At 43.6% G+C, this 25,887-nt stretch overlaps 1 protein-coding gene across 6 annotated transcripts in view; it reads right to left on the bottom strand.

The window, feature by feature from the left end:
- The window catches only part of ULK4 (unc-51 like kinase 4), a 161,618-nt gene that overhangs the window by 123,118 nt on the left and 12,613 nt on the right, over positions 1-25,887 (bottom strand). For all 6 annotated transcript variants that reach the window (XM_083404656.1, XM_083404654.1, XM_083404658.1 and 3 more), the window contains exons 14-20: positions 24,616-24,676; positions 22,760-22,941; positions 21,314-21,360; positions 17,922-18,000; positions 13,524-13,631; positions 5,956-6,039; positions 1,339-1,500 (exon numbers count right to left, since the gene is read on the bottom strand). In XM_083404656.1, the coding sequence (XP_083260782.1) occupies positions 1,339-1,500; positions 5,956-6,039; positions 13,524-13,631; positions 17,922-18,000; positions 21,314-21,360; positions 22,760-22,941; positions 24,616-24,676 (723 nt within the window). The remainder of the gene's footprint in view (positions 1-1,338; positions 1,501-5,955; positions 6,040-13,523; positions 13,632-17,921; positions 18,001-21,313; positions 21,361-22,759; positions 22,942-24,615; positions 24,677-25,887) is intronic.

Genomic DNA, 25,887 nt, shown 5'->3' with positions numbered 1-25,887 from the left:
AGCCATGCCAAAGAAACAGCACGAACAAAAATGCACAAGTTGGGCTGGACCAACAAAATATATACTTTGGGCTACACTTTCATTTTACAAGTGGCACAATGTTGAAAACCATTTTTGAGAAGAGAACCTAGAAGGACCTTAAGATGTTTATTACACAGCTGATGCTTGAACAATTGAGGGAGCAGTTCTTCACCACTGTCCTGCAAAGTTCAGTAGGGAACATTCCCTTCTACCCGTTGTTGCAAATGTATGACATTTGTCTGACAACACAGGTCTATGAAAAAATGAGTACCCTACCTCTGTGCCCTGGCCTGTAATGTTGCTTAATGCGGGAGAACAAAGGTGAAAGCTGAGGATTTCTAATCGTATCAAAATGATTTTGCAGTTCTGTATCTTGAACTCTACAGTGGTGCCCCGCAAGACGAATGCCTCGCAAGACGGAAAACCCGCTAGACAAAAGGGTTTTCCGTTTTGGAGGTGCTTCGCAGGACGAATTTCTCTATGGGCTTGCTTCGCAAGACGAAAATGTCTTGCGATTCCTGGGTTGTTTTTTTCGCTCCTCACCCCCTTTTTCTAAGGCACTAAGCTGCTAATAGCCTTTTAGCAGCTAATCCGCTAACCCCTTAAGCCTTTAATAGCCACTAATAGCTGCTAAACCGCTAATAGCGCTAATCCGCTAATGGGCTTGCTTTGCAAGACGAAAAAACCGCAAGACGAAAAGACTCACGGAACGGATTCTTTTCGTCTTGCGAGGCACCACTGTACTTCTAAACTGTACTTTAGCTTCTGATAGGTTAAGAAATCTTTGCTATAAAAGCAGGGAATCAAATATACTATAAAGAATACAGACTGAAGAGTTTGATGAGCAGAACCAGTTGAGCAGGAGTAGTTCCTGGGAAATCAAGCAAAGACCTCAGCAAAAGTGTGACTTCGATTTAAAATAAAAACAACAATTACACAAAATCACAGACTTGTAGAGTTGGAAGGGACCATGAGGATCATCTAGTCCAACCCCCTGCAAAGCAGGAATTCATTTTGAAATTAGGAATAGTAGAGCAAAAAGCCAAATGCCAAGACAATAGTACTATGCCCTACTACATATATTTCAACCATAAGGAAGATGAGAGACAGCTTGGAAGAATTTTTTTTTTTTTGGTTGAGTCAACTAAATAACCATCCATTTTCTTCAAAATGAGTATGAGTTGCATCCAAAGGTAGTTTTGCCTTAGTATAAAGAATATATTTCCAACCTATCCTTGTTTAAAAAATTAGAAGAAATGAAGCATAAAAATTAGGAATGGTGTACACCTTTATTTTTAAAGAACAAAATCTGCTTACCGAAACAGCAGTTATTCTCAAAGAATCTATGGTTGAATGCGTAAAAAGATACCACAATATTGGTCCGATTTCTCCAGTAATAAATCCCTGAGCATAAGAAGAGAAGGTGGAGCATACATTTTCAACAATCTTTGCTGCCATATGGTTTACAACTCGTTCTTCCTAGAAAGAGAGAATTTTTTAAAAAATTAACTATCACTAAGTAAAAATTAAATTCAAACTGTAGCAACTGCTGACTGATACAGGGAAGGACTGCATGTAGGAAATCCCTAGGGCATGATTTCCCCCACCTCTGGATAATAATTTATTTCTATTTTTTCCATAAGGGCAGATTCAAACCACTTTGCTTCACATGTTATTTCTACAGTAAAATGACTCCCACTTATCAACCGTTAATGAAGCATCAACTCTAGTTTACTACACCAGTTCCTAACAAAGAAGTCCTCACTTCAACAAGATGGAATGGATTATCCTAAAACAAGTGGGCAAAGCAGACATTTTAGCATTGCTTCGCCAAGCAATTTTGACAACTGTCCTAAGATTATTTTGTCAGTTCTTTGCCTCATAAAAGGTAAAGGTACCCCTGCCCGTACAGGCCAGTCTTGACAGACTCTAGGGTTGTGCGCCCATCTCACTCAAAGAGGCCAAGGGCCAGCACTGTCCGCAGACACTTCCGGGTCACGTGGCCAGCGTGACATCGCTGCTCTGGCGAGCCAGAGCCGCACACGGAAACGCCGTTTACCTTCCCGCTGGTAAGTGGTCCCTATTTATCTACTTGCACCCAGGGGTGCTTTCGAACTGCTAGGTTGGCAGGCGCTGGGACCGAACAACAGGAGCGCACCCCGCTGCGGGGATTCGAACCGCCGACCTTTCGATCGGCAAGCCCTAGGCACTGAGGCTTTAACCCACAGCGCCACCCGCCACCCGCGTCCCTTTGGCACCCGCGTCCCTTTGGCACTGGAGTCTTAGAGCTATTCGTGGGAAAGCAGAGGGAGGAAGATATATTTTTAATTAAATAAATTATTTTATAAACCTGCTTCCCCCTTTTAGTTTTGTTCTGACTGTATTTATTTTAACTATAGGACACAACACTACAAATTGCTGTGAGCCATTCCCAGTATGACTGTATTGTTGAGAAACAATAACCACCAAGAAAAATGGGGGGGGGGGGGGAGAGAGACAAAGTGTTTAATATTATGAATCTTTAAAGTGTAATGATTAAATCACTTGGGTTCTAATTTTGCTTTAATTCAGCACAAATTAAAACTACTTTCAAAACAGATCAAAACCAAAGTAAAAAATTAACAGATAGCAATTGTTACTATAAATAATATCTCTCCAGCAACATAAGGCAGTAATTTAGGTTATGTACAGTCAAACGTATTCCTTAAGGTTCTCTTTAGTTTGCATATGGCAGCCAACGACAAGATGAAGCATGCCCTGGACCAGATAACCATAGCATCTTGGCTGGAAAAGGGTCATGGATTGTCACTGCGTTTCATGAACTCAATGAGGCTGTCAGACTAATTCAATTTGCTGCCACCTGAGATAGGCTCTCTTAAGCCCCTCTGGGATCTATTATCAAACAGTGTATACGCAGGAAGATTGTGCCATTTTCTGCTTAATTAGCTCCTGGAAAAGAAGACTGACCTAAACTAATATTTGGTCTCTTATACTGAAGGGTTCCTTTTGTCATAACATGAGCATATAAACTACCCTGCTGGACAAAAATGAATCTGTAAGACATGATTATATAGCTTTCCTTAAACCTTTCGTCTGCCCTGTATAGTTCATAAACACCAACTAAATAGAATGCTCAACATACTTTTTAATCAGATTATAGTTACTCAATACTAATAATCAAATTCAGGAGATATTAAACACCTATTAGTTAAGAAGAAGTTAAAATGTTCAAAACAATCACATATTTTACTTTTACCTAATAGAGCCCTGGGAAAAATCAGACCACCTGCTTCTCATGATAGCTAAGAAACTAAAATGCTGTAGGGAATGGCATGGCACCACCTAATTGTTCACAACAACTGACAAATATGTCATCCTGAAAATTGAAGTTAGGAGAAGGGAAGCAACGGTCTGTTCATCCTGCCAGCAGTCCAGCTCCAACTATCATGGGATTCTAAACTCAGGTCCAACATTGGCAGTGGGCATAGTCAGGGAGGAGGAGGACAGGTGGGCAGTGGTAGTGGCAGTGCCTTCACTTCTTCCACATCATTGCCAGACTGCCCTCCATAGGAACAGAAGAAAAAAACAACAACAATGGACCAGACATAGCTCCATCTTGCCCTCTCTGACAGTGACCAGACAGTTACAGTGGTAACTCGGGTTAAGAACTTAATTCGTTCTGGAGGTCTGTTCTTAACCTGAAACTGTTCTTAACCTGAAGCACCCCTTTAGCTAATGGGGCCTCCTGCTGCTGCTGTACCGCTGCTGCACGATTTCTGTTCTCATCCTGAAGTAAAGTTCTTAACCCGAGGTACTATTTCTGGGTTAGCAGAGTCTGTAACCTGAAGCGTATGTAACCTGAAGCATATGTAACCCGAGGTACCACTGTACTTCCAGAGAAGTTCCAGTTGCAAGATGGTGCCATCATTTTGTACAGTTCACTTCCAAAGGCACTTACACTAGCAGTCATCACCACACCTTGCATTCCATATCTTAATTGTGTGTTGTGTGAAAGAACATATTTTTGTCTCTTCTGAATCTATTGTCAATCAGTTTCATTGAATGACTTTGACTAGAGGGAGGAAATGTTTTCAGTTTCACCATGGTAGGCATAATTTCATAAATGTCTATCATGTCTCCACATAATCAATGTTTAAAAATCTCGTTTGTCATTGTGCTGCACGTTCACCAATTTACAGTACAATCCAAATCAAATCTACTCAGAAGCCAGCCCTGCTGAGATCAATGGGACTCACTCTGGTGTACGGCCATTCTTAAAAGCTCTTTAGGAAAAATGAAGCATTTATTTCTGTTTCCCTGTTCAATACCTAACAATGGTGCCACTAGAGGGAGACTGGGGCCTTTTTCAAAGGTACAAAGGGCCTATGTTTCTTTTCTCCAGTGAAACGCTGGAACAACAGGAGACACGAGTACACTAGTCCTGTCCTAAAGAGGACAAATGCTGTTGAACGTGTGCGTGTTTGCTGAGTCTGTTTCCCCACACACATTCTGTGCCTGTGTGTGCAGGATCTTGTCTGTTCCTTTCTTCTGCTGTGTGTGTAGATGGAAGCTGAATGTCTGCCCATGAAACGAAATGTGTTGATATGAGAGTATTCACATATGAAATGAGCTCTGGCTGGTATGCAACTCTCAGAAAGGTGGCAAATCCTTAATGTGGCCATCGAGCCAGAAAACATTAGCCTTTTCATTCACAGTGATGTTCAAGTCAAGCCTCCTTTTCCCGGTTATATATCTTTAGATTATTTCTAATGTCTAGCCAATGATTCAATTTTATTGCTTATTTCATCAAAGCCTTAAAATAAAAGGCATTCTAACAGTAACTGGGCCCATGATAGACTCCAGAGGAGTTCTACTTTTGGATTTTAAGAATCCATTCAGATATTCAGAATAATCCAACCATTCCCTGTTATTTGGAAATTATCTTTCTTTCATACAATATGTAAATGATAAAGAAGTTTAAAGACTCTCTCAAGGCATTTAAAAATGTAGTATAAACACCAACAATTGGGAAACATGGGCCTGCGAGCTCTTCAACTGAAGGAACAGCCTTTACCAAAGGTGTCGTGGACTTTGAAGGTGCCCATCTCAGGACAAAAGGGAGAATTGTGCTAAGAGGAAGGCATGCTTGGCAAACCCTCACATGATCAACTCCCATCCAGAAACCTATGTCCCAGCTGTGGAAGGACGTGCGCATCCTGAATTGGCCTTCACAGTCACTTACGGGCTCACTGTTAAGACTGTGTTCATGGAAGACAATCTTACTTGGCTACGAGTGATTGCCAAAGAAGAAGAAATATGTTTTGCTTGATGTTTTTCTTCCTATAAGCATTTCACTCCTCCACATTTGCCATGGGCATTAGTAATGCCAGCTGGCCTCATGAAAATAGCAAATGTAGTCTTCTTTGTGGCTTTAATCCAATGTTTTCCATTTTATATAATCTTGGGTTATAAATTAAGGAAATTATCCCCAAACCAAATACACAAAACAGCAAACCAAAATTAGTTGAACCCAACCCAATATGCCATTCTAAGGATATGACAACTGAGAACATAAAAAGCTCATCGACTAATGTCTATAAAAACAAGTAAAAGAATAAAACTTGCCAAGTATAAAACTAAGAAATTGTATTTGTTGTCAAAGCTTTCCTTTAAAAAATACTGTAACTTAAAATTAACCAGCTAATTTTATTTCCCAAATCAAAAGATAATTTATAAATGCTAAGCATATCGGAGAACACTTTTTCTCCCTTTTGCACTTTCTTCTTCTGTGGGTCATGGTCTTATGATTATTTAAATTCACGAGCAATCCTTGGTTGATAAGGCACTGCAGTGCTGCAGGCTACAATCCTCACACAATGCCTAAAGGGTTATTACAATGGAGAAATTCTATTGAGAACAACAAAAGAAACTTACCCCTTCCCAAAGGCACCTCATTAGCACAGTGTAAGCAGCTGAAGGAAGGGCCCAGCATTCTCTGGGGTGCTCCTTTTTCCCTTCCTGTAAATGATGTGGAAGGGCCAGAAATGAAGTGAACAGTATAAATTATGTTAAATCTTTATGGGGGAAAATGCAATTTTATACGCACACATTCTCTCTGAACCTGTCCGTTTTTAAATGATGCCTCTTATGTCACTGCATACACATAAGGAACTGGTTTTGCTAAATATGTTAACTTTAGTCACAAATTAACAACAGTTCTGCCAGCCTTTTAAATCAATGGCATATTTATTTTCAGATCAGTCACATGTAGGTAGAAGACGCTCCTGGACCATTTATATATATATTTTTTAACTTTGAGCATCTGAATAGACAGGTTAATATCTTAATATTTCCCGCTGCCCTACCCCAAGGCAATTACTTGTATCTCTTTTTCAGTTTGCAAAGACTATGCAAGGGAGATCAGAGTTCTAAAGGGTTCGACAACAACAGAAAGAAAGAAGACAGTTGTGAGAGCTTCATTAACTATGAATTCTGAAATCAATCATTGGACCTTTGGGGCAATTCATAAACTTATCTAGAAGATACAATATAATGTTTCATTCCCTGTGTGCAAGGAGCCTAAGCTCTAGTTGAGGTTCTCCATTCTGCATCCCAGGGTTCCTCAAAGGGCTTGGGGAAGGGAACAGAGGCAGGCTTAGCTATTGCTGCGTGAAAAGCTTTGGTTACTTTTAAGGGATTCAGTGGGGGCTGTCTCTTCCTTTAGCAATCGCAGCACCCAACAAGCCTTTTTAACAAAGGCATAAAAACCTTAGCAGAGAACACCCTAAGTTGGTTCTTAACCTCAGTCACTTCCTCTTCTTGTCTGGGTTCGACTGGGAAGACAGTTCCCTAGAGGCCTCCCACTAAGCCCCAGTGGCACCCTGAGGCTTGGGGGGGATTAGGTGTGATCTCTCCTGTGGAACTACTGCCTGAGTGGGAGGAACAGACGTCTTAGCCTGTTTGGGTGGCAAGGGAGGGCCATCCAGAAAAGGTTCCTAGGACCCCGGGTGTGAGAGGAAAGAGGCGGAACAGCTTTATCAGGTGAATAGCCCCTCTTTTCCCTATGCCTGCATGTGGACCGCTTGTGCTTGCATTTACTCTTATGGTGATGAAGCAAGCTGGTCTGGGTGTAAAAAAAACCCTGAGGGAATCCATTAATATCTGAAGAGATAACCCCCTTTGTCCATGAAGGCAATGTTGGGAAATTTGCTGAACTAAGGAAGGCCTCATACTCACCTCCGCCTGTTCTGATGGAGAATCACCAAAGGCCACTTTGCCTGGGATCTCTAAATGTATAGGCCTCCTCCGTTGGGAGGAGAGAGGCTGTCCTGCCAAGGCGAAGTCATCCTGCATGCAGATGCAGCGCAAAGGCAGGAAATCAATGTGACTGAGCACACTGCTGTCGCTGCTCCAACTCCCAGTTGGTGCTGGAATCCGAAGGTGCAGCAATAATGCGGCCAATCAAGGCAGGGAGAGATCACAGAGAACATGAAAGCCACTAGACCAACAGGTGCAGCAATCACCTCTCTAGGCGCTGTTGGGGCCTCCTGAAGAAATGCTGAGTTGCGTGGCGAGTTCCTGCCCCCCACCAGGATAAATAAAGACACGAGACACCATCATATAAGGTTAAATGGGCGAATTAGGCCACAACTTTATTGAATTCAGGAATGAGAAGCATTGGCTTAGGCATTGGTCCTACCGACTATCCGGCTCCAGCCCATTTGCTGGAGTCACGGGAAGGGTTAACACCATAGTGGGGGAGTCTCCTGCTGAGGCACGTCAACTAGGAGCTCTCCCGGTCACTGCTCTGGGGCGTGCCTTTGGCCCACACCTCCATAGGCTTCGGACAGGGCCACGCCCCCCGGAGTCCTTTATCGGACCACCCTTCGTTCACTGGGGGGAGGTGATGGCGTTCCTCCCCCCCATCCTCTTAACCCCTTCTTACCAATGCCTACCGCCAATGCCGAGGAGTTGTGACGAGTTGCTACGAGGTAGGCAAAAAACCAAATGGCTGTAAATCGCCAATTGGGAAAAATTCCTACCATGCCCCTTGCGGCGACAGACCAAAGTCCACAGCAAAGTCAGAGACCTACCTAAAGCCTACCTAAAGGGAGGGAGGGCGGGCAAACGTGGGGGCTAGCCGGCGAAAAGAGGACGAGCCTCCTCGCACCGGTGCTAAATAGGGCAAGCCACGCCCCGGGATTCCCTTGTTCTCGCGGGGGCTGAACCAGCCCCCACTCGCGTGGGGTGGGCGTGAAGCCCGCAACCCCACCTCCTGGGCAGGCTGGAAGTGGCTTTGTTGAAACAAAATGACGTTCCTGCCTTTTTCGAAAAAGGGCAGGATATGCAAGCTCCTGGCCCTATTGCCTCTGTGGACTCCTCCTGTGCCTGCCCGGCAGTCGGGTCAGAATCCAGCTGCCCCCTACACTCTTCCCTTCCCCAGACAACCGGGAGTGGGGGAGAGAAAAATGAAGAGAATGAAGTAGAAATGAAGATGTTTGTGGGGGAGCAGCCAACAGGAAAGCACAGTGGAAAAACTCAGAAAGATGATCTAGCAAACCAGATGAAGGTGAGGACTAGATAAAGGGAAAATCTACACAAAACAAATACTCAAGCAAATGGTTCTCTCCACACAAAGAGAGAGACATGAAGACCCAACCATCCCTTGCAGTAGGCAGGGTTGGAATGACTACTCCACTCTGGAGAGGATATTTCAAGTTGAAGACTCTGCCTGTGTCTAGTAGGGGGAGTCATTCCTATCAGGAATGGCATCCCCCTCCATCTGGTAAATCTTACCTTCTCCATCTGTCTCTCAACTAATTCACAGTCTTCTATCTACTTACAACTACTTACAACTATAATATGCAGCTGGAAGCCAAAAATGAAATATTTTGGTCCTACTTTGGTGCTACGTTCCTGAACAACCACACCAAAGTCACATGATAAATTTTACACCAGGTTTACATTTCATCAAAAGCATGAGCTGCTCACATGTTGATCACAATGGTGTAGAAAACAGAATACGTTCAATAGACCACTAGAAGTGGAAAATCTGAGACTTAATGGTGCTGAATGAAACAATACAATATAAACAAATATGGGATGGAAGAATCTATTTAACATAAGTATTTCAGAAAAAAATGGTTCCTTTTATTCTTTACTGAAATACAACAGAATATGTGAGCAGCTCATGTTGGATACTGTAAGAAGATGAATCAAATGTATTTTTGCTGTAACTGTAATTCTATAGATTTAAATTTAAAAAATCAGACCAAAAACATGATCTTCCTAAAACATTTAGGAATATGTATGCCATAGCCATACCTCTTTAAGAATGAGCACACTTTCATGATCATCTACAGACCATAACTTGCATAATGGATTAGACAGTTTGTGAAGGTGACTACGGACTTTAACACAACTGCTGTACAAATAATTAGATGGTTTTTCCTATGCTCTTAAAAGCTTGGACAAAAGATGAACCAAACTGTTTGATAAATATTTTCTATTTCTATATTTCACTGTATTTTATTTCAATTATAGAAACAAAGCTAGAAAGGTGAACAACCTCTCAGTTTTTAGAGCATAATGGAAGTATGCTCAAAATGTAAATGCAGTTATCTTATGTTCATATGACTGCTTCATTTTTATTCAGGCTTAATGCCCTCAGCCAGTGACCTTAGGAACTGACTAGAAAACTAATATAGGAACTTCTAGAAATGACAGTTAACAGATATGTCCCCTGGGGAACCAGACACCACGTCTCTTTAGGCTTTACTTCCATTCTGAAGCCATCTAAGAGAAAACAATTTATATTATAATCAGGAACTAAAAACCCATGCATCTCTACTGATAACTATTATCTGGCTCTGTAAATAAACACTCCCTCTTGTTCTACAATTGTAAGAAAATAAAAGGGAGAGGCAACTTAAGTATACATGGAGGGAATCCAAGAATACCGAATCAAAATTATTTTAAGACCCACCACCACATTTGGACATAAACTTAACAGCTTTATGACAGGGAAGAGAATGTCTTCCTAAGACAGATAATTTATGACATCCTAGCTAGCATTCGGGACGCGGGTGGCGCTGTGGGTTAAAGCCTCAGCGCCTCGGGCTTGCCGATCGAAAGGTCGGCGGTTCGAATCCCCGCGGCAGGGTGCGCTCCCGCTTTTCGGTCCCAGCGCCTGTCAACCTAGCAGTTCGAAAGCACTCTCGGGTGCAAGTAGATAAATAGGGACCGCTTACTAGCGGGAAGGTAAACGGCGTTTCCGTGTGCGGCTCTGGCTCGCCAGAGCAGCGATGTCACGCTGGCCACGTGACCCGGAAGTGTCTTCGGACAGCGCTGGCCCTCGGCCTCTTTGAGTGAGATGGGCGCACAACCCTAGAGTCTGTCAAGACTGGCCCGTACGGGCAGGGGTGCCTTTACCTTTTAGCTAGCATTCGGCCTTAGGTGTACTGTACTAGAATCTAGATGAGGAAAGTTACCTGGGGTAAATTTTGTTATCCTTCTTAACTTCCCTGTAATTTAGTGAAATCGAATGTCATACAAACAGGCCTCTGCTCATGCAATGAGATTTATCTGTCCCTTGTGTGCCCCCATATCTGTTCTGGAGGGAGTCACCAACCCTTAAGATAAATTTTGATGGCACATTTACGGTTGAAGGGGGAAGAGGCAAGAAAGAGGACGTCTACTCCACTTGCACACAGATAACTGCACCCACTGTCTTTGGTTCCTTCTCTCTTTTCCCAAGACCTTTGTCCTTGTCTTACAAAACACTCCTTTTTTCCAGTCTCTTCTCTGCCCAGCTCACATTTAACACAGTGGAGTTTACTTCTGAGTAAACATGCACAGCATTGCACTGTAAGGGCAGTCAAATTACAGTTGTACCTTGGGTTACATACGCTTCAGGTTACAGACTCTGCTAACCCAGAAATAGTGCTTCAGGTTAAGAACTTTGCTTCAGGATGAGAACAGAAATCATGCTCCGGCGGCGCAGCAGCAGCAGGAGGCCCCATTAGCTAAAGTGGTGCTTCAGGTTAAGAACAGTTTCAGGTTAAGAACAGACCTCCGGAACGAATTAAGTACTTAACCCGAGGTACCACTGTAGTAAGTTAATTATTACCGTATTTTTCACCCTATAGGACGCACCGTCCCATAAGGCGCACCTAGTTTTTTGGGGGGGAAATAAAGGAAAAAAATTATTTTCCCCCCAGGCGCGGGGTTGGGGAAGCCCGAGCTTCCCCCGACCCCAGCCCCCAAACAGGCAGCTCTCTGCAAGCCGTGGGAGCCCAGTGCTGGCTCCCGCTGCTTGCTGAGAGGTCCACGAAGCCTGGACGCGCTGAGATCAGCGCGCGCAGGCTTCAGCATGCAGGCAACTCTCCGCCAGCAGCTGGAGCGCTCCCGCTGCTAGCGGAGAGGTCCGCGAAGCCTGGACGCGCTGAGCTCAGCACGCGCAGGCTTCAGCATGCAGGCAACTCTCCGCCAGCAGCGGGAGCGCTCCCGCTGCTAGCGGAGAGGTCAGCGAAGCCTGGACGCGCTGAGCTCAGCGCGCGCAGGCTTCAGCATGCAGGCAACTCTCCGCCAGCAGCGGGAGCGCTCCCGCTGCTAGCGGAGAGGTCCGCGAAGCCTGGACGCGCTGAGCTCAGCGCGCGCAGGCTTCCGCATGCAGGCAACTCTCCGCCAGCAGCGGGAGCGCTCCCGCTGCTTACGGAGAGGTCCGCGAAGCCTGGACGCGCTGAGCTCAGCGCGTGCAGGCTTCCGCATGCAGGCAAATCTCTGCCAGCAGCGGGAGCGCTCCCGCTGCTAGCGGAGAGGTCCGTGAAGCCTGGACGCGCTGAGCTCAGCGCGCGCAGGCTTCCGCATGCAGGCAACTCTCCGCCAGCAGCGGGAGCGCTCCCGCTGCTTACGGAGAGGTCCGCGAAGCCTGGACGCGCTGAGCTCAGCGCGCGCAGGCTTCCGCATGCAGGCAAATCTCCGCCAGCAGCGGGAGCGCTCCCGCTGCTTACGGAGAGGTCCGCGAAGCCTGGACGCGCTGAGCTCAGCGCGCGCAGGCTTCCGGATGCAGGCAACTCTCCGCCAGCAGCGGGAGCGCTCCCGCTGCTTGCGGAGAGGTCCGCGAAGCCTGCATTCGCCCCATAGGACGCACACACATTTCCCCTTCATTTTTGGAGGGGAAAAAGTGCGTCCTATAGGGCGAAAAATACGGTATATGAATGCAATGTTCAATGTAAAAATTACCCAAACCACAAGGAATCCGTATTCATACCATAAATTAAAGACTCCATGTAAATACTTCCAAATGGGTCCTGGCTCTCAAGGAAAACTTTTGAATGGCTCAACAGCAGTACTGTATAAGGAATATTAATTAATAAAGTAATTTAATTGGTCTAGTCATATTAACTGTGACTAATTTCCACTCTCCTTCACCCACCTCCTGTCTGGTAACTGGTAACAAGTATACTCCAGCACTTTAGGATAAGAATTAACTTTCTGGAAATTTTAGGGAAAGGCGTAAAACCTACAAGGAGAGACTGCTTTAGGCATGTCCAATTTGTGCGCGACCACACACATAATTCTGAACCTGAAAATGTCACAAAAAGGGATGGAACAGGAATGGAGTGGAGGTGGAACAGGGTGTTTGCAGGTTTTTCAATGGTGTTTCAAATATATGTGATTTCACTTAAAACACACAGTGCCTTGGAACGCAACTCCCCGCATAAATAGGGAGTTTCCTGTAATTTAAACCTTTAAGAAACCAGATCCTGTAACATTTCAAAGGAATACAGCCTACAAAGTCAGAACGGTAGTCTTTCTATATAGCATTTTTAATAGGATAATTCAAAAATTCTACTTTTAAGAATGGGCTTAAAAGCCCATTTATGCTTTAAGAGTAGGACATGTACAATTTTGGTTACATTCTCCGTTTGCTCTAAAATGTGGGTTTTTAACTCTATTTTTTGTATTTGCCATATTTATAGGATGCTGAAAATCACTATAAAAAGGCTAGCTGTTAAAATTATTTTTCAGACACGTCAGGATGAAACTTTTGAGATATGCAAGGCAAACTTAAAAACAGGCAAATGCATGAAGCGATTGTTTTAGACACGTCTGATATGTGTGTAACCACACACACGTGCATCACACCGAATCTGGAAGTGACCAAGTGTCACAAAAAGTTGCAGAATTGGGGGAGGGGGGTGTTAGCCAAACAAGGTGTTTGCAGGCTTTCTCAATGGATGCTCTGATTATACACAATTTCATGCAAGCGCGTAATGACTCAGAACCCAACCCACACACAAATGTCTGTATCTTAAAATTACAACAACAACAATTTGTTGTTGTTGTATCTTAAAATTAGCATATTTTGCTTATCTCCTATAAACTGAAGAACAAGCTATACTTCCAAGAGTTCTATTATCTCTATTTATTTCCAGCTGCTCACTTGTTTGTTTACTTTTGCAAATGTAAGATATTTTTTATACAACTGTTTAATTTACCTGGTTGGCCACAAGATAAAGCAGTTCTCCAAGGGTAGGTAAAAGGCACTGTTTCAGTTTGCTGTTCCTGAAATTTTCTCTGATCAGTTCCGTTAAGAGTGTGACTGCCTGGAACAATGAATACATTATTAGCACAAATGGGATGCAGCAGGGAAAAGCATGATAACTATGCAACTTTACAGGAAAGAAAGTAAAGGCTACAGAAGACAAAATAAATTTTCTCTGGTAGTTTTTGAATGCCTTTCTGCAAAGGCACAGATTGTCACAGCCAGTGCTTTTTTCTGGGGGGGGGGGTACAGGAGAACGCATACCCCTAAACATTTTGTGAATCTAACGGGAGAAGAAACAAAAAAATTTAAAAATTTTAGTTTCTTCTCTAGCACGGCGAATTGTCAGTTCCATTGCTACCCCTGATGGCGGCCTCATTTCCTGTCATGGTGTTTCCCGAGTCTCAGACGGAAGCGAGTGTCTAATATGTAAAGTAGGAGTTGGAATCTAGCACGGTGACTGGTCAGTTTCGTTGTTACCACCTCTGACGCCGGCTTCATTTTCTTTCCTGGTGATTTTCTTGAGTCAAAATGAGAGTACCCCTAAACATACCGTATTTTTCGCCCTATAAGACGCACTTTTTCCCCTCCAAAAATGAAGGGGAAATCTGGGTGCGTCTTATGGGGCGAATGCAGGCATGGCGGACCTCTCCGCCAGCAGCGGGAGCGCTCCCGCTGCTGGCGGAGGGGTGCCTGCATGCCGAAGCCTGCGCGCGCTGAGCTCAGCGCGCCCAGGCTTCGCGGACCTCTCCGCTAGCAGCGGGAACGCTCCCGCTGCTGGCGGAGAGGTGCCTGCATGCCGAAGCCTGCGCGCGCTGAGCTCAGCGCGCCCAGGCTTCGCGGACCTCTCCGCTAGCAGCGGGAGCGCTCCCGCTGCTGGCGGAGACGTGCCTGCATGCCGAAGCCTGCGCGCGCTGAGCTCAGCGCGCCCAGGCTTCGCGGACCTCTCCGCTAGCAGCGGGAACGCTCCCGCTGCTGGCGGAGAGGTGCCTGCATGCCGAAGCCTGCGCGCGCTGAGCTCAGCGCGCCCAGGCTTCGCGGACCTCTCCGCTAGCAGCGGGAACGCTCCCGCTGCTGGCGGAGAGGTGCCTGCATGCCGAAGCCTGCGCGCGCTGAGCTCAGCGCGCCCAGGCTTCGCGGACCTCTCCGCTAGCAGCGGGAACGCTCCCGCTGCTGGCGGAGAGGTGCCTGCATGCCGAAGCCTGCGCGCGCTGAGTTCAGCGCGCCCAGGCTTCGCGGACCTCTCCGCTAGCAGCGGGAACGCTCCCGCTGCTGGCGGAGAGGTGCCTGCATGCCGAAGCCTGCGCGCGCTGAGCTCAGCGCGCCCAGGCTTCGCGGACCTCTCCGCTAGCAGCGGGAACGCTCCCGCTGCTGGCGGAGAGGTGCCTGCATGCCGAAGCCTGCGCGCGCTGAGCTCAGCGCGCCCAGGCTTCGCGGACCTCTCCGCTAGCAGCGGGAACGCTCCCGCTGCTGGCGGAGAGGTGCCTGCATGCCGAAGCCTGCGCGCGCTGAGTTCAGCGCGCCCAGGCTTCGCGGACCTCTCCGCTAGCAGCGGGAACGCTCCCGCTGCTGGCGGAGAGGTGCCTGCATGCCGAAGCCTGCGCGCGCTGAGCTCAGCGCGCCCAGGCTTCGCGGACCTCTCCGCTAGCAGCGGGAACGCTCCCGCTGCTGGCGGAGAGGTGCCTGCATGCCGAAGCCTGCGCGCGCTGAGCTCAGCGCGCCCAGGCTTCGCGGACCTCTCCGCTAGCAGCGGGAACGCTCCCGCTGCTGGCGGAGAGGTGCCTGCATGCCGAAGCCTGCGCGCGCTGAGCTCAGCGCGCCCAGGCTTCGCGGACCTCTCCGCTAGCAGCGGGAACGCTCCCGCTGCTGGCGGAGACGTGCCTGCATGCCGAAGCCTGCGCGCGCTGAGCTCAGCGCGCCCAGGCTTCGCGGACCTCTCCGCTAGCAGCGGGAGCCAGCACTGGGCTCCCACGGCTTGCAGAGAGCTGCCTGTTTGGGGGCTGGGGTCGGGGGAAGCTCGGGCTTCCCCAACCCCGCGCCTGGGGGGGAAATAATTTTTTTCCTTTATTTCCCCCCCAAAAAACTAGGTGCGTCTTATGGGACGGTGCGTCCTATAGGGCGAAAAATACGGTATTTTTTTTTTTAGGGAAAAAAGCACTGGTCATATCTGTTCAGTCAAAGACATGTAAAGAACCAGCTGCTCACCTACTATATCCAAGTCCATAAGATTTTTATATATTTGACATAAGAGGCCTTTAGAATGATTACTGGATATCAAACTCTGTGCATCCTCTTAAGGTTGTATAATTTCTTATGACTACTTTGGAGTTTTCCTAAGAAAATATGGTAACCCTAATTTATTATCACCTCATATACCCTCCTCTCAATATTGTACATTACCCAGTGAATCTAACTCTTTATTATTTAAAAATGTGAATTCTCTGCCTGGGTAGAATTTCTGTTTTTGAAATGAATGCTCTCATATTCTTATTTCTTTTATTAAAATTTCCTGTGTTTCCACACAAATTTCAAAGAATGGCAAAATGTTTCTGTGTTTCATATGAAAAAGGAAAAGATCTGAAGTCATAGCTCATAAACTTTATAAAACAACCAAGGCTGGGATGTTAGATTTTCAAAAACATTAAAACTTATGACAATATGAAGTTATTGTTTACTCATAATAAGAGACTAATTGAAAAACAGTTTGGAACAAGAACTGGTTTTTTTTTAAAAAGAAAAAAGCCAACCTATTACAGACTAAATATGGAATGGTTTGAAGGAAGGCAGATTCAAGAACTATCTTATAATCAGAAGGCACCGGGGGGGGGGAGTGTAAGCTTGACTACACCTCACTGTGGGTAAAAGGCACATGCTAAGGTTGTGGGTAATCCAGACCAGTTTAATTTTTTATTTTTATTTTTTAAATCAATTAAATGCAGGCCAAATGCAATCCCAATCGTAAAATGCTACATTATTTGGGAAATGGCCAATTATTTCAACCAAAATACTCTTGAGTGACTAGAACACCATCTACTATATAGTAAAAACATAATTATATTGTTTAATATGCATCCTTGCCTAGTGTACATTGAGTCCCCAAATTAAAAATAGGATTCCCTCCTCAGCACCCTTGTATTTAATTTTAATATCCAAGTGACCTCTAGTGGAGATTTCTATAACAATACACTGATCTGTTGAATACCTTTAAAATTACCGAATAGAGATCATGATAGAAACATTAGACCCTTGCGACATATACCCATAGCCCATCCTCTTTCCATCCCCTCTTCTGCTGTCGGCACACAGCTTTCACAAATCCCAGAAATGAATTTTATCCAAGCCATCAAGTTTATTGTTGATGTGGCTATCAACCTTTATAAGATTTTAGTTGTGAAGAACATAGAAAAGAAATAATATTCTAAACTATTTCATTCAGTTTTCAATCTCTTCCTTACAATATTAAAATGTTCAGTTCTGTATCTCAGTACCTTTGCCAACTCTAGAAATGAGAGAAGCGTAATATTCATATTCAAAAGTTAATTTCAGATGGTTTAACCCAGGCCAAAACTAAAAGATCGCCAAACACTAAGATTTTCTTAGGACATTTTGTAACTGATTATTAATCACAAAACAAATCTGATCAAACCCCACAAATTACAATTATTGCTATGGTTACTGATTTATTACCCTATTTGTTTATTAACTATTTATTAATAGTCCCAGAGCTATTATTACCCCTCTTCTATCATCCATACCAGGTCGTTCATCCACTGCTATAGTGTCCTTCCTTCTTGCAGACCAAGATTACCAGGTGAAGCAAACATGGCAGAAATTTTAGCTGGGGCAATTAGAATTAGCTCTACTACCTGACTAATCTGTTTAATGCTTAGTAAAGAAAGCCCACTCATTCATATGTTTTATTTGTGGTCAAGGACAGTTATTAACTCTTATTTGTATGGTTGTAAATTTTGTATAGCCAACCATCTAGCTATATCTGTATTTTATTGCATATTTTATTGCATTTGATTCCTTTGCTATGGCTTCTGGCTGACGCAAATAAAGATTTTATCTATCTGTCCCAGGGCACGTCATAACAATGTAAAATGCAACAGTAAAAACGGTTTAATACAAACTACAATCACAAATGTGCTAAGTGTAGACCAAGTTGCAGCCTTGCAAACTTCCTCCAAAGGTGTGTTTGTAGAGTGAGCTGGGGAAGCAGTATGCCTTAATGGAGCAAACTATTAAACACATAGCTATCAGTAACTTTTGCAACTCATAAACCAAGGCAATAAAATGCCCAAACATTGCTTTTGAAAACTCCAAGAATTGTATTAGCAAGAAATATTACCTCTATAACGGGAACAGTCTCTTTAAGCTCCGTTGTATGCAATGCCAGTAAACCAATCACTCGAGCGGCTTTGGCACGTCTGTAATTAAATGCATTTATTAACTTTATGAAAGCCACAAATCTGAAAATGCAAAACTATGAAAAGGCTCAACTTACATAAAATGTAATATAAGTTAGTGATCACAAGTAAATTAAATTAAGCTTAAATATAAGCTTCGTTAGCACCGAATCGCTTTAAACTGATAGAATGACCACAAAAACTTTTAAGCATGGGAAGACTAAGCGTTGCACTTAATTCTTTCAGATGAAAAATGGAATGAATGTTGGAAAAATGCTAACCAAGAAGGCTGGTTGCAGATACGTTATACATTTTGCCATGCAAATCTGTCGCCTGCATCTTAACACAAAAAAGGGAATAATTTACAGAAAGTAATATGTGCTTCATTAAGTGCATACATGTGTGAATACAGAAGAGCCATTTATATCTGCCTTGCTTCTATTTTCCCGTTTCAAAATGTCCAACTTATTTTTCACTCACAGTGGTGATGGGGATATACAGTGGTGCCTCGCAAGACGAAAAGAATCCGTTCCACGAGTCTCTTCGTCTTGCGGTTTTTTCGTCTTGCGAAGCAACCCTATTAGCGGATTAGCGGCTAATAGCGGCTATTAAAGGCTTAAGGGATTAGCGGATTAGCTGCTAAAAGGCTATTAGCAGCTTAGTGCCTTAGAAAAAGAGGGTGGGGAGCGAAAAAAAATTGCAAGAATCGCAAGACATTTTCGTCTTGCGAAGCAAGCCCATAGAGAAATTCGTCCTGCGAAGCGCATTGAAAAACGGAAAACCCTTTTGTCTAGCGGGTTTTCCGTCTTACGAGGCATTCGTCTTGCGGGGCACCACTGTACAAGGATCTTACTTGTGGAGTGGGGGTGAGAAGAGTAATGCAATACAGCTATTTGCAAAAGTAGCCAGCAGAGGGCATTATGATAGAACACTTGAGGTTCAGCAAAGGAGATTGAACAGTGAATAGAGAAGGCTATGCAGCAGACAGGAAATTCAATGCACATTCAAGAACAGTACTATCAGATTTCAATATATTCTAATATTCTCTTTTCCATATAAACATACCGGTATTTAACAAATTTGGTAAAATAAATCCGTTTCAATCAACAATTATTTTGTAGAAATTATTCACTAAATAACAGTCCTTGTACAGTAGTAGCTCAGGTTAAGTAGTTAATTCGTTCCGGAGGTCCGTTCTTAACCTGAAACTGTTCTTAACCTGAAGCACCAGTTTAGCTAACGGGCCTCCTGCTGCCGCCGCACCGCCAGAGCACGATTTCTGTTCTCATCCTGAAGCAAAGTTCTTAACCTGAAGCACTATTTCTGGGTTAGCGGAGTCTGTAACCTGAAGCGCATGTAACCCGAGGTACCACTGTATCTGACAGGTGGACGTAGCTGAATGATTCTTTTGGGGTAAGTTTCTTCCCCTCTCCAAAACCCTGCCTCTAGCCCTCCTTATTGCTTCCCACTAAGAATGAGAAGTTACATAACATTACAAAATTATGTCAGCATCAGACTTTGAGATAGAGCATGTTCATGCTGCAGCTCCTGGCAGGTTTCTCTTAACATATCTAGAAGCATTCAAACAAGCATTCCTTTGCCTGCAGTCTGAAATAGTACAGCCTAGCAAAGGTTGCCCCATGTATTCTGTTCCAGTTGTGTGTTAGCACATTTTATGGTGAATTCTAGAAACGTGTAGCATAAAGAAGTGCTTCCTTTGGCCTCTCCTGAATTACTTCCAGTTTTATTTCTCTCTGTCCTAATTCTAACTTTTCCTGTTCTTTTTCTTCATTTTTACAGGTTTTGCAATGCAGCACGGTCAGTGCAGGCCGGAAGAGTGTTACCAGGAAAGTGGCTCTATGAGCGCTGGCCTCCAGTCACAGCACCATTCCTGTCAAGCATGATAGAGCCATATATATAGATATATAGCCCTAACAGTATTTTAAGTACTTTAATGAACAAATATAGTATATCTCCTTTCCTGTTATTTAGACAATTAAAATTAAATAATGAAGATTAGCAAGTCAAACTAATCCTTGACTCTTTAAAATCAGAGCTTTCCACACTGTGTGTCACAACACGTTAGCGTGTTGGCTGCAGTGTGTGGGTGTGTTGCACAAATGCTCCCTGCTCTTCCCCCAGGACTGGAAAAGGATTAGTTTAACCTCTAGTTTGCTAGTAAAACTGAATTACTGTACTGTGTCGTGAAATGATGTCTAAAAACTGTGTCACCAACATGAAAGCTTGGAAAGCTCTTACTTAAAATATTTGTATTTTAATGGTAGATATGGAAAATATTCAAGTACTCTGGATATCTGAAGGAGCGTCTCTACCCCCATCATTCAGCCTGGACACTGTTGTCCAGCTCCGAGGGCCTTCTGGCAGTTGCCTCATTGCAAGAAGTGAGGTGACAGGGAACCAGGCAGAGGGTTTCCTTGGTAGTTGCACCTGCCCTGTGGAACGCCCTCCTGTCAGATGTCAAGGAAATGAAAGGCATTAGAAGACATCTGAAACCAGCCCTGTATAGGGAAGTTTTTAATGTTTGATGTTTTAATTTGTTGGAAGCCACCCAGAGTGGCTGGGGCAACCCAGTCAAATGGTTGGCATATAAATAACAAAACAATAATAGTAATAATATACTACAGAGGTTGCATTTCAGAAAGCACTGCTGCCGTAATCTTCACTAATTTCAATTAGACATGCGTTAGTTGAACTGTTTTGCTTTAAATAAGCTTTACAAGTTTCTCTTTCATAGTAAACACTTGCAAAGTACTAACTGTCAAGGTATACACAGCCTTCTAAAATTCTGAAGAAGCACAAAAAGCAGACACAACCCTGCCCTTTGTATTCAAAGACAGTGCTGAGAGAGGTAAACTATCAGGCCACTGTCCCCAGCTGGGGACTGAGAAACTTACCACAAAGGTAAATAGAGCGATTCAGAGAAGCTGTCAAGTAAGGCCACTGTAAACCAGCCTACACATATTCGTTTGTTAACCCACTGTTTCTCAGTAAGTAAATGAGCCCTTGCTGTACTCTTCTCAATCAACAATCAGCCTACCACTGCTAGATTGTATCGTGGAAGATACTATTTCTGCTCCAGACAATAACAGACCACATGCAGGAGCCAAGGCCCAGGTTCTTGTATGACAGGGTTGGTGGCAGTCCTTGCTTTGGTAGCAAACCTACTCTATTCAGAGACCAGAATGAAGGAAATGTATATGCCTTTCCTTGATCCTTTGCACGGTGTGTGGTTTGTTCTCCTGCATGAACTCAGCAGAGGCAGGTTTGTGGCCAATATTTGAAGATACCCAGACAGATGCTGGTTGTCACTTACATGTCCCAGTTTGGAGCTATCCGCAACTGTTGTAGTAGCACAGGGAACTAGATTTTAAAATAAACACACAAAAAAGTACAAAATTAATCACTGTGATTTAGTTCACCACCAAAAAGTATAGCATATTTAGGGTTAATAGTTCTACTACAAAGCGCAAAGACCTTGCAAAAAATGACTGGTTTTTTATTTGTTATGGGACTCAATTTTCTATTGCACCTTTGTTGTTGTATATATTGCAGAAGGTTAGTGTGGCAATCACACAGGGTACCCGGACGTTTGATCCCTGTGCCACCACTGTGGTTGCTTCCCCGCTGCCACCAACCAGTTACTCTCTGGTAAAACACTGAGTCCAGTCAGTTGTTAAAAGTGAACCAAAAGATGTTCACATGAACCACCTTACGCCCTTCTTCCCATTGTTGGATTACGTAATTTACATCACTCATTTCGGACACGATTTTGTACGGTCCCTACCATGCTAGTTGCATTTTATTTCCTTGGTTGGTCTCAACAGCAACACTTCACTACTGGGTTCAAAAGTTCTTACTCTGGCCTTTTCGTCGTACCAGGTTTTCTGCTTTGTTTGGGCTGCTTTTAAATTTTTCAGACCACAGCGCCACCCACATCCAACCTACACCCCTTACCTCATACTTAAGCCACGATCTAGGAACACACAGTGATGATGCTCATACACAGTTTCGCAAAATGACCTTGAATGATTATCCAAATACAGCCAAATTGATGAAATCAGCCATATCACAACATACCAAGAGCTCCATGCGTGCACTAGAAAGGCACACAGTCCTCTTGATTGTGCTCATGCTTTTAAAAAAATTAATGCAGAACTGTGTAAAGTATTTTAGTATTTCTAATCCTTGTTCAACCTATCCATCCCAAATAATAAAAGTCATTTGGCAGCCTGCACACAATCAATGTATACAATGCTTTATCCAGAAGTATGATTAGATGCTTTTGAATTATGGTGCTGGAAAAGACTCTTCAGAGTTCCATGGACTGCAAGAAGATCAAACCTCTCCATTCTTAAGGAAATCAGCCCTGAGTGCTCACTGGAAGGACAGATCCTGAAGCTGAGGCTCCAATACTTTGGCCACCTCATGAGAAGAGAAGACTCCCTGGAACAACCCTGATGCTGGGGAAGATGGAGGGCGCAAGGAGAAGGGGACGACAGAGGACGAGATGGTTGGACAGTGTTCTCAAAGCTACCAACATGAGTTTGACCAAACTGCGGGAGGCAGTGGAAGACAGGAGTGCCTGGCATGCTCTGGTCCATGGAGCCACAAAGAGTCAGACACGACTAAACAACGATTAGAACGTTAACGTTCTTCATTCTTGTTATGCACTAATTCTTCTTACACCCTAGCAAAAGGTAGCTGACTTTTGCCATATTTGCTGGCATGTCAGCTTGCGGGCTCTAGCAGTGTTACTTACCAGCTGTGTGCTGATTAACTTAGTGGCTACTTCCTTATTGCCAACAACAGTGCAGAGGTAGCAAAGTAAATTCAGTTTAACTCTGGCTGCCCCTGTGCTCTTCTCTGGGGAGTCAGTCAGCTGACATACTTGGTGTAAGAAGTCGTTCCAGTCATCTTCTTTTAGTATCAACAATTTATCAGCTGGAAAGAAAAATAATGTTTTAAGAGCACTTGTTGGGAATATAATTTCCAAGACCCAATACTGAAACACAGTATAGTTATTTCTCCCTACTTGAACCCCTGAAAAAGCTTGTTGTGAACATACAATGTATGTCCTGGCCCGACTGCACTGGCAGCCAGTTAGTTTCTGGGCCCAGTTTAGAGTGCTGGTTTTGACCTATAAAGCCTTAAACAGCTCAGGACCACAATACCTCAAGGACCGCTTTTCCTCAAATGAACCAACCTGCACCCTGTGATCATCTGAGGTCTTTCTTCGTGTGACTTCTTCATGAGAGTTCTGAAAGGTGGCAACACAAGAATAGGCCTTTTCTGCAATGGCTCCCCATCTGTGGAATGCTCTCCCCAGGGAAGTCTGCCAGGCTCCTTCATATATCTCTTTGGGAGCCAGAGGGCAATGTTTCTCAAGAACCAGGGCTTTGGTTGATTAAACCATTTACGGCCTTTTAAATGTGTTTGTGGTGGAGGGGGTTATTGGTTTGTTTCTGTTTTCTGTAACGTATTTTGTGTTCTTGTTTTGTATTTTTACGTTGTGAATCACCCCCCCCCCCCCGGGTGATCTTCAGATGAAGGGTGGTATGCAAAATAAAGAAACAACAAAAAGAAGATATATTATTATTCCAGACTTGCCTTTAGGCAGGAAGCAAAACAAAGCAAGGATCTGACTTGTCACAAGATCCCCAAAACTTTGGCTCAAATCCACATAGCAGAAAATCTTGACAATGCCTCTAAATAGTACGTAAGGAAGTGCTCCTCAGGAAGAAAGTTAGTATGCTGATAGTGATCTTTTGTTTCTATAAACAGCGGCTTAATATAGTACTAAAAGCATGCTGCAATAGCTGCTGGAGCAGCATCATTGTTTTATAAAACTTAGTGATGGTCAGTAAGAATCTACCCTATAAATGTGTTTTAGACTATGTGCTTTAGGTATAAATATATCACGCAGGACACACCACAGTGTGACTAGGTCACCTGACGCATAATCATTTGAGTAAAGCATAAAATAGAGGTATAAGTGACTTAGGTTGCAATTGTATTAGAAACAGAAATAAGTCCAACAAAACTCAATAGAACTTCCTTCTACCTAGGCATATATAAAATTACCTTATTTTTCCGTGTATAAGACTAGGGTTTTTCCTAAAAAATAATGTCCAAAATTGGGGGGGGGGGTTTCTTATACACAGATAGATCTCCCTTCCCATTTTCTTAAACCCGAGTCCCCCAAAATAGGGGACGTCTTATACATGGGGTGTCTTATAGATGTAAAAATACGGTACATTGCGAAAAAACTACTTTTTTTGCTAGCTTATATTGAATTGGATTATTACTCTGGTCCTGTTACACTGTTCCTTGTGAGCCAAAAATACAGCATGCCAAACATGGTCTGCAATGAGACATACAGCTGTGATCTCAAAACTATGTTCAATATAATTTAAAATGACAATTAATTATAGCAGCTGTCCCTTCTTGCTTGGGCATGCATCCTATATATCAACATTTGTGAGAGTTGGGAGTAGATGCAAAACACACAGACATGAGAACAACAGTGTTAAATGAATGCTAAGACATTTTTGAGTATTAAAGAATAATATTTTATTGTAAATGGCAAGTTGCCTATAATACTTTAGCAAAGTGTACCTGAATGTGCTGGTACGTGTAAAGTTTTCACATCAAATCTCACTGGTGGTTGCTTCACTATCTGAGAGAAAAAATGTTTGACTTGAGGCAATTCTGAATATCTCATAGACCAAGGGTACACTATGCACCTCTCCTCAAATAAAACACTTTCTACCATAATAAACAATGAGCTGTCAATATTTCAGCTATAAATACACAAACTTTATGACCAGTAGGAAGTCACTGAACAAGCTACAAAAGGAAGCAGATTGATTTCCAAAACACTTCCTCAAAATGGAGAAACTCCTCAGTGAAGCCAATTCCAGTGGAGTTCCCTGTTGGTGTTAATAGCTCAATGGCACTGACAGGGAACCCCACAGGCAAAGAACAACTGGGAGAAAACATGAAGTTCTCAATTATTCCTTTGTAGCCAAATCCATACCTGCCCCACACCTGACATCATATATGGCAACAGGTGGGATTGATTTCCGGGAATGGTCTCATAGGCCAAACTGGAACCTGTGCCAGATTTAATTAGGTTCTCCACAGTGGGTATAACCGAAATAATACAGTCAATGTGAACAAAGTATAGTTAACTTTTTCCAAAGCAAGTTAATTTTCAGGGAGGCCCATATTTTGAGTTTACCTCCAGCACTGATCTGTGGCTTTCTTTTTGGTATACAGTATTCTTAACAAGCTATCTAGAGTCAATACCACTTATATATTGTAATGATTCTCACCTACGTTTTGACAGATTGTTTTAGTTAGACCTTTTGTGAATATGCAATGCCATATCTGATCCAATATATCTGAACTTGTCATTTTGCCCAAGGCTATTTTAAAACCTAATTACCACAAATGAAAACATCATTCTTGATTCTAGGTGCTTTGACTTATTCAGTTATCTTTTATTTTCTAGCTCTAATCCACAGCAGCACGGCAGCAACAGACAACCACCAAAACTTAACAGTAAATGGAAAAGAAGGTTTTTCAAACGTATCTTGTTAACAAAAATAAAATGAGTATGTTTTTCCATATTTGAACCATTTTATGTTCCTGTCTATCTTCTTTTTCTGTTCTTTTGGTGGTGGCAGCCATTTTGTGTTATACCAAAAGTAGCTGTGTTGTGACTGGTTGCCCTCAACACCTTCTCAAAATTCCAATTGTGCCCCCAGAGAAAAAAAGGTTTGTGACTGCTGGTGTGGAGGCTTGCATTAATGTGAGTGCTATCAACTGATACCAAAACTGTCCATTTGCTTAGTATAACAATTTAGTGTAAACCTGCAGGAACCA

This window comes from Podarcis tiliguerta, assembly GCF_965153285.1.
Source record: "Podarcis tiliguerta genome assembly, chromosome: 12".
In the NCBI taxonomy this organism is placed as follows: Eukaryota; Metazoa; Chordata; class Lepidosauria; order Squamata; family Lacertidae; genus Podarcis; species Podarcis tiliguerta.
Note: the sequence above shows the minus strand (reverse complement) of the source record. Positions and strands in the feature narration are given on the sequence as shown.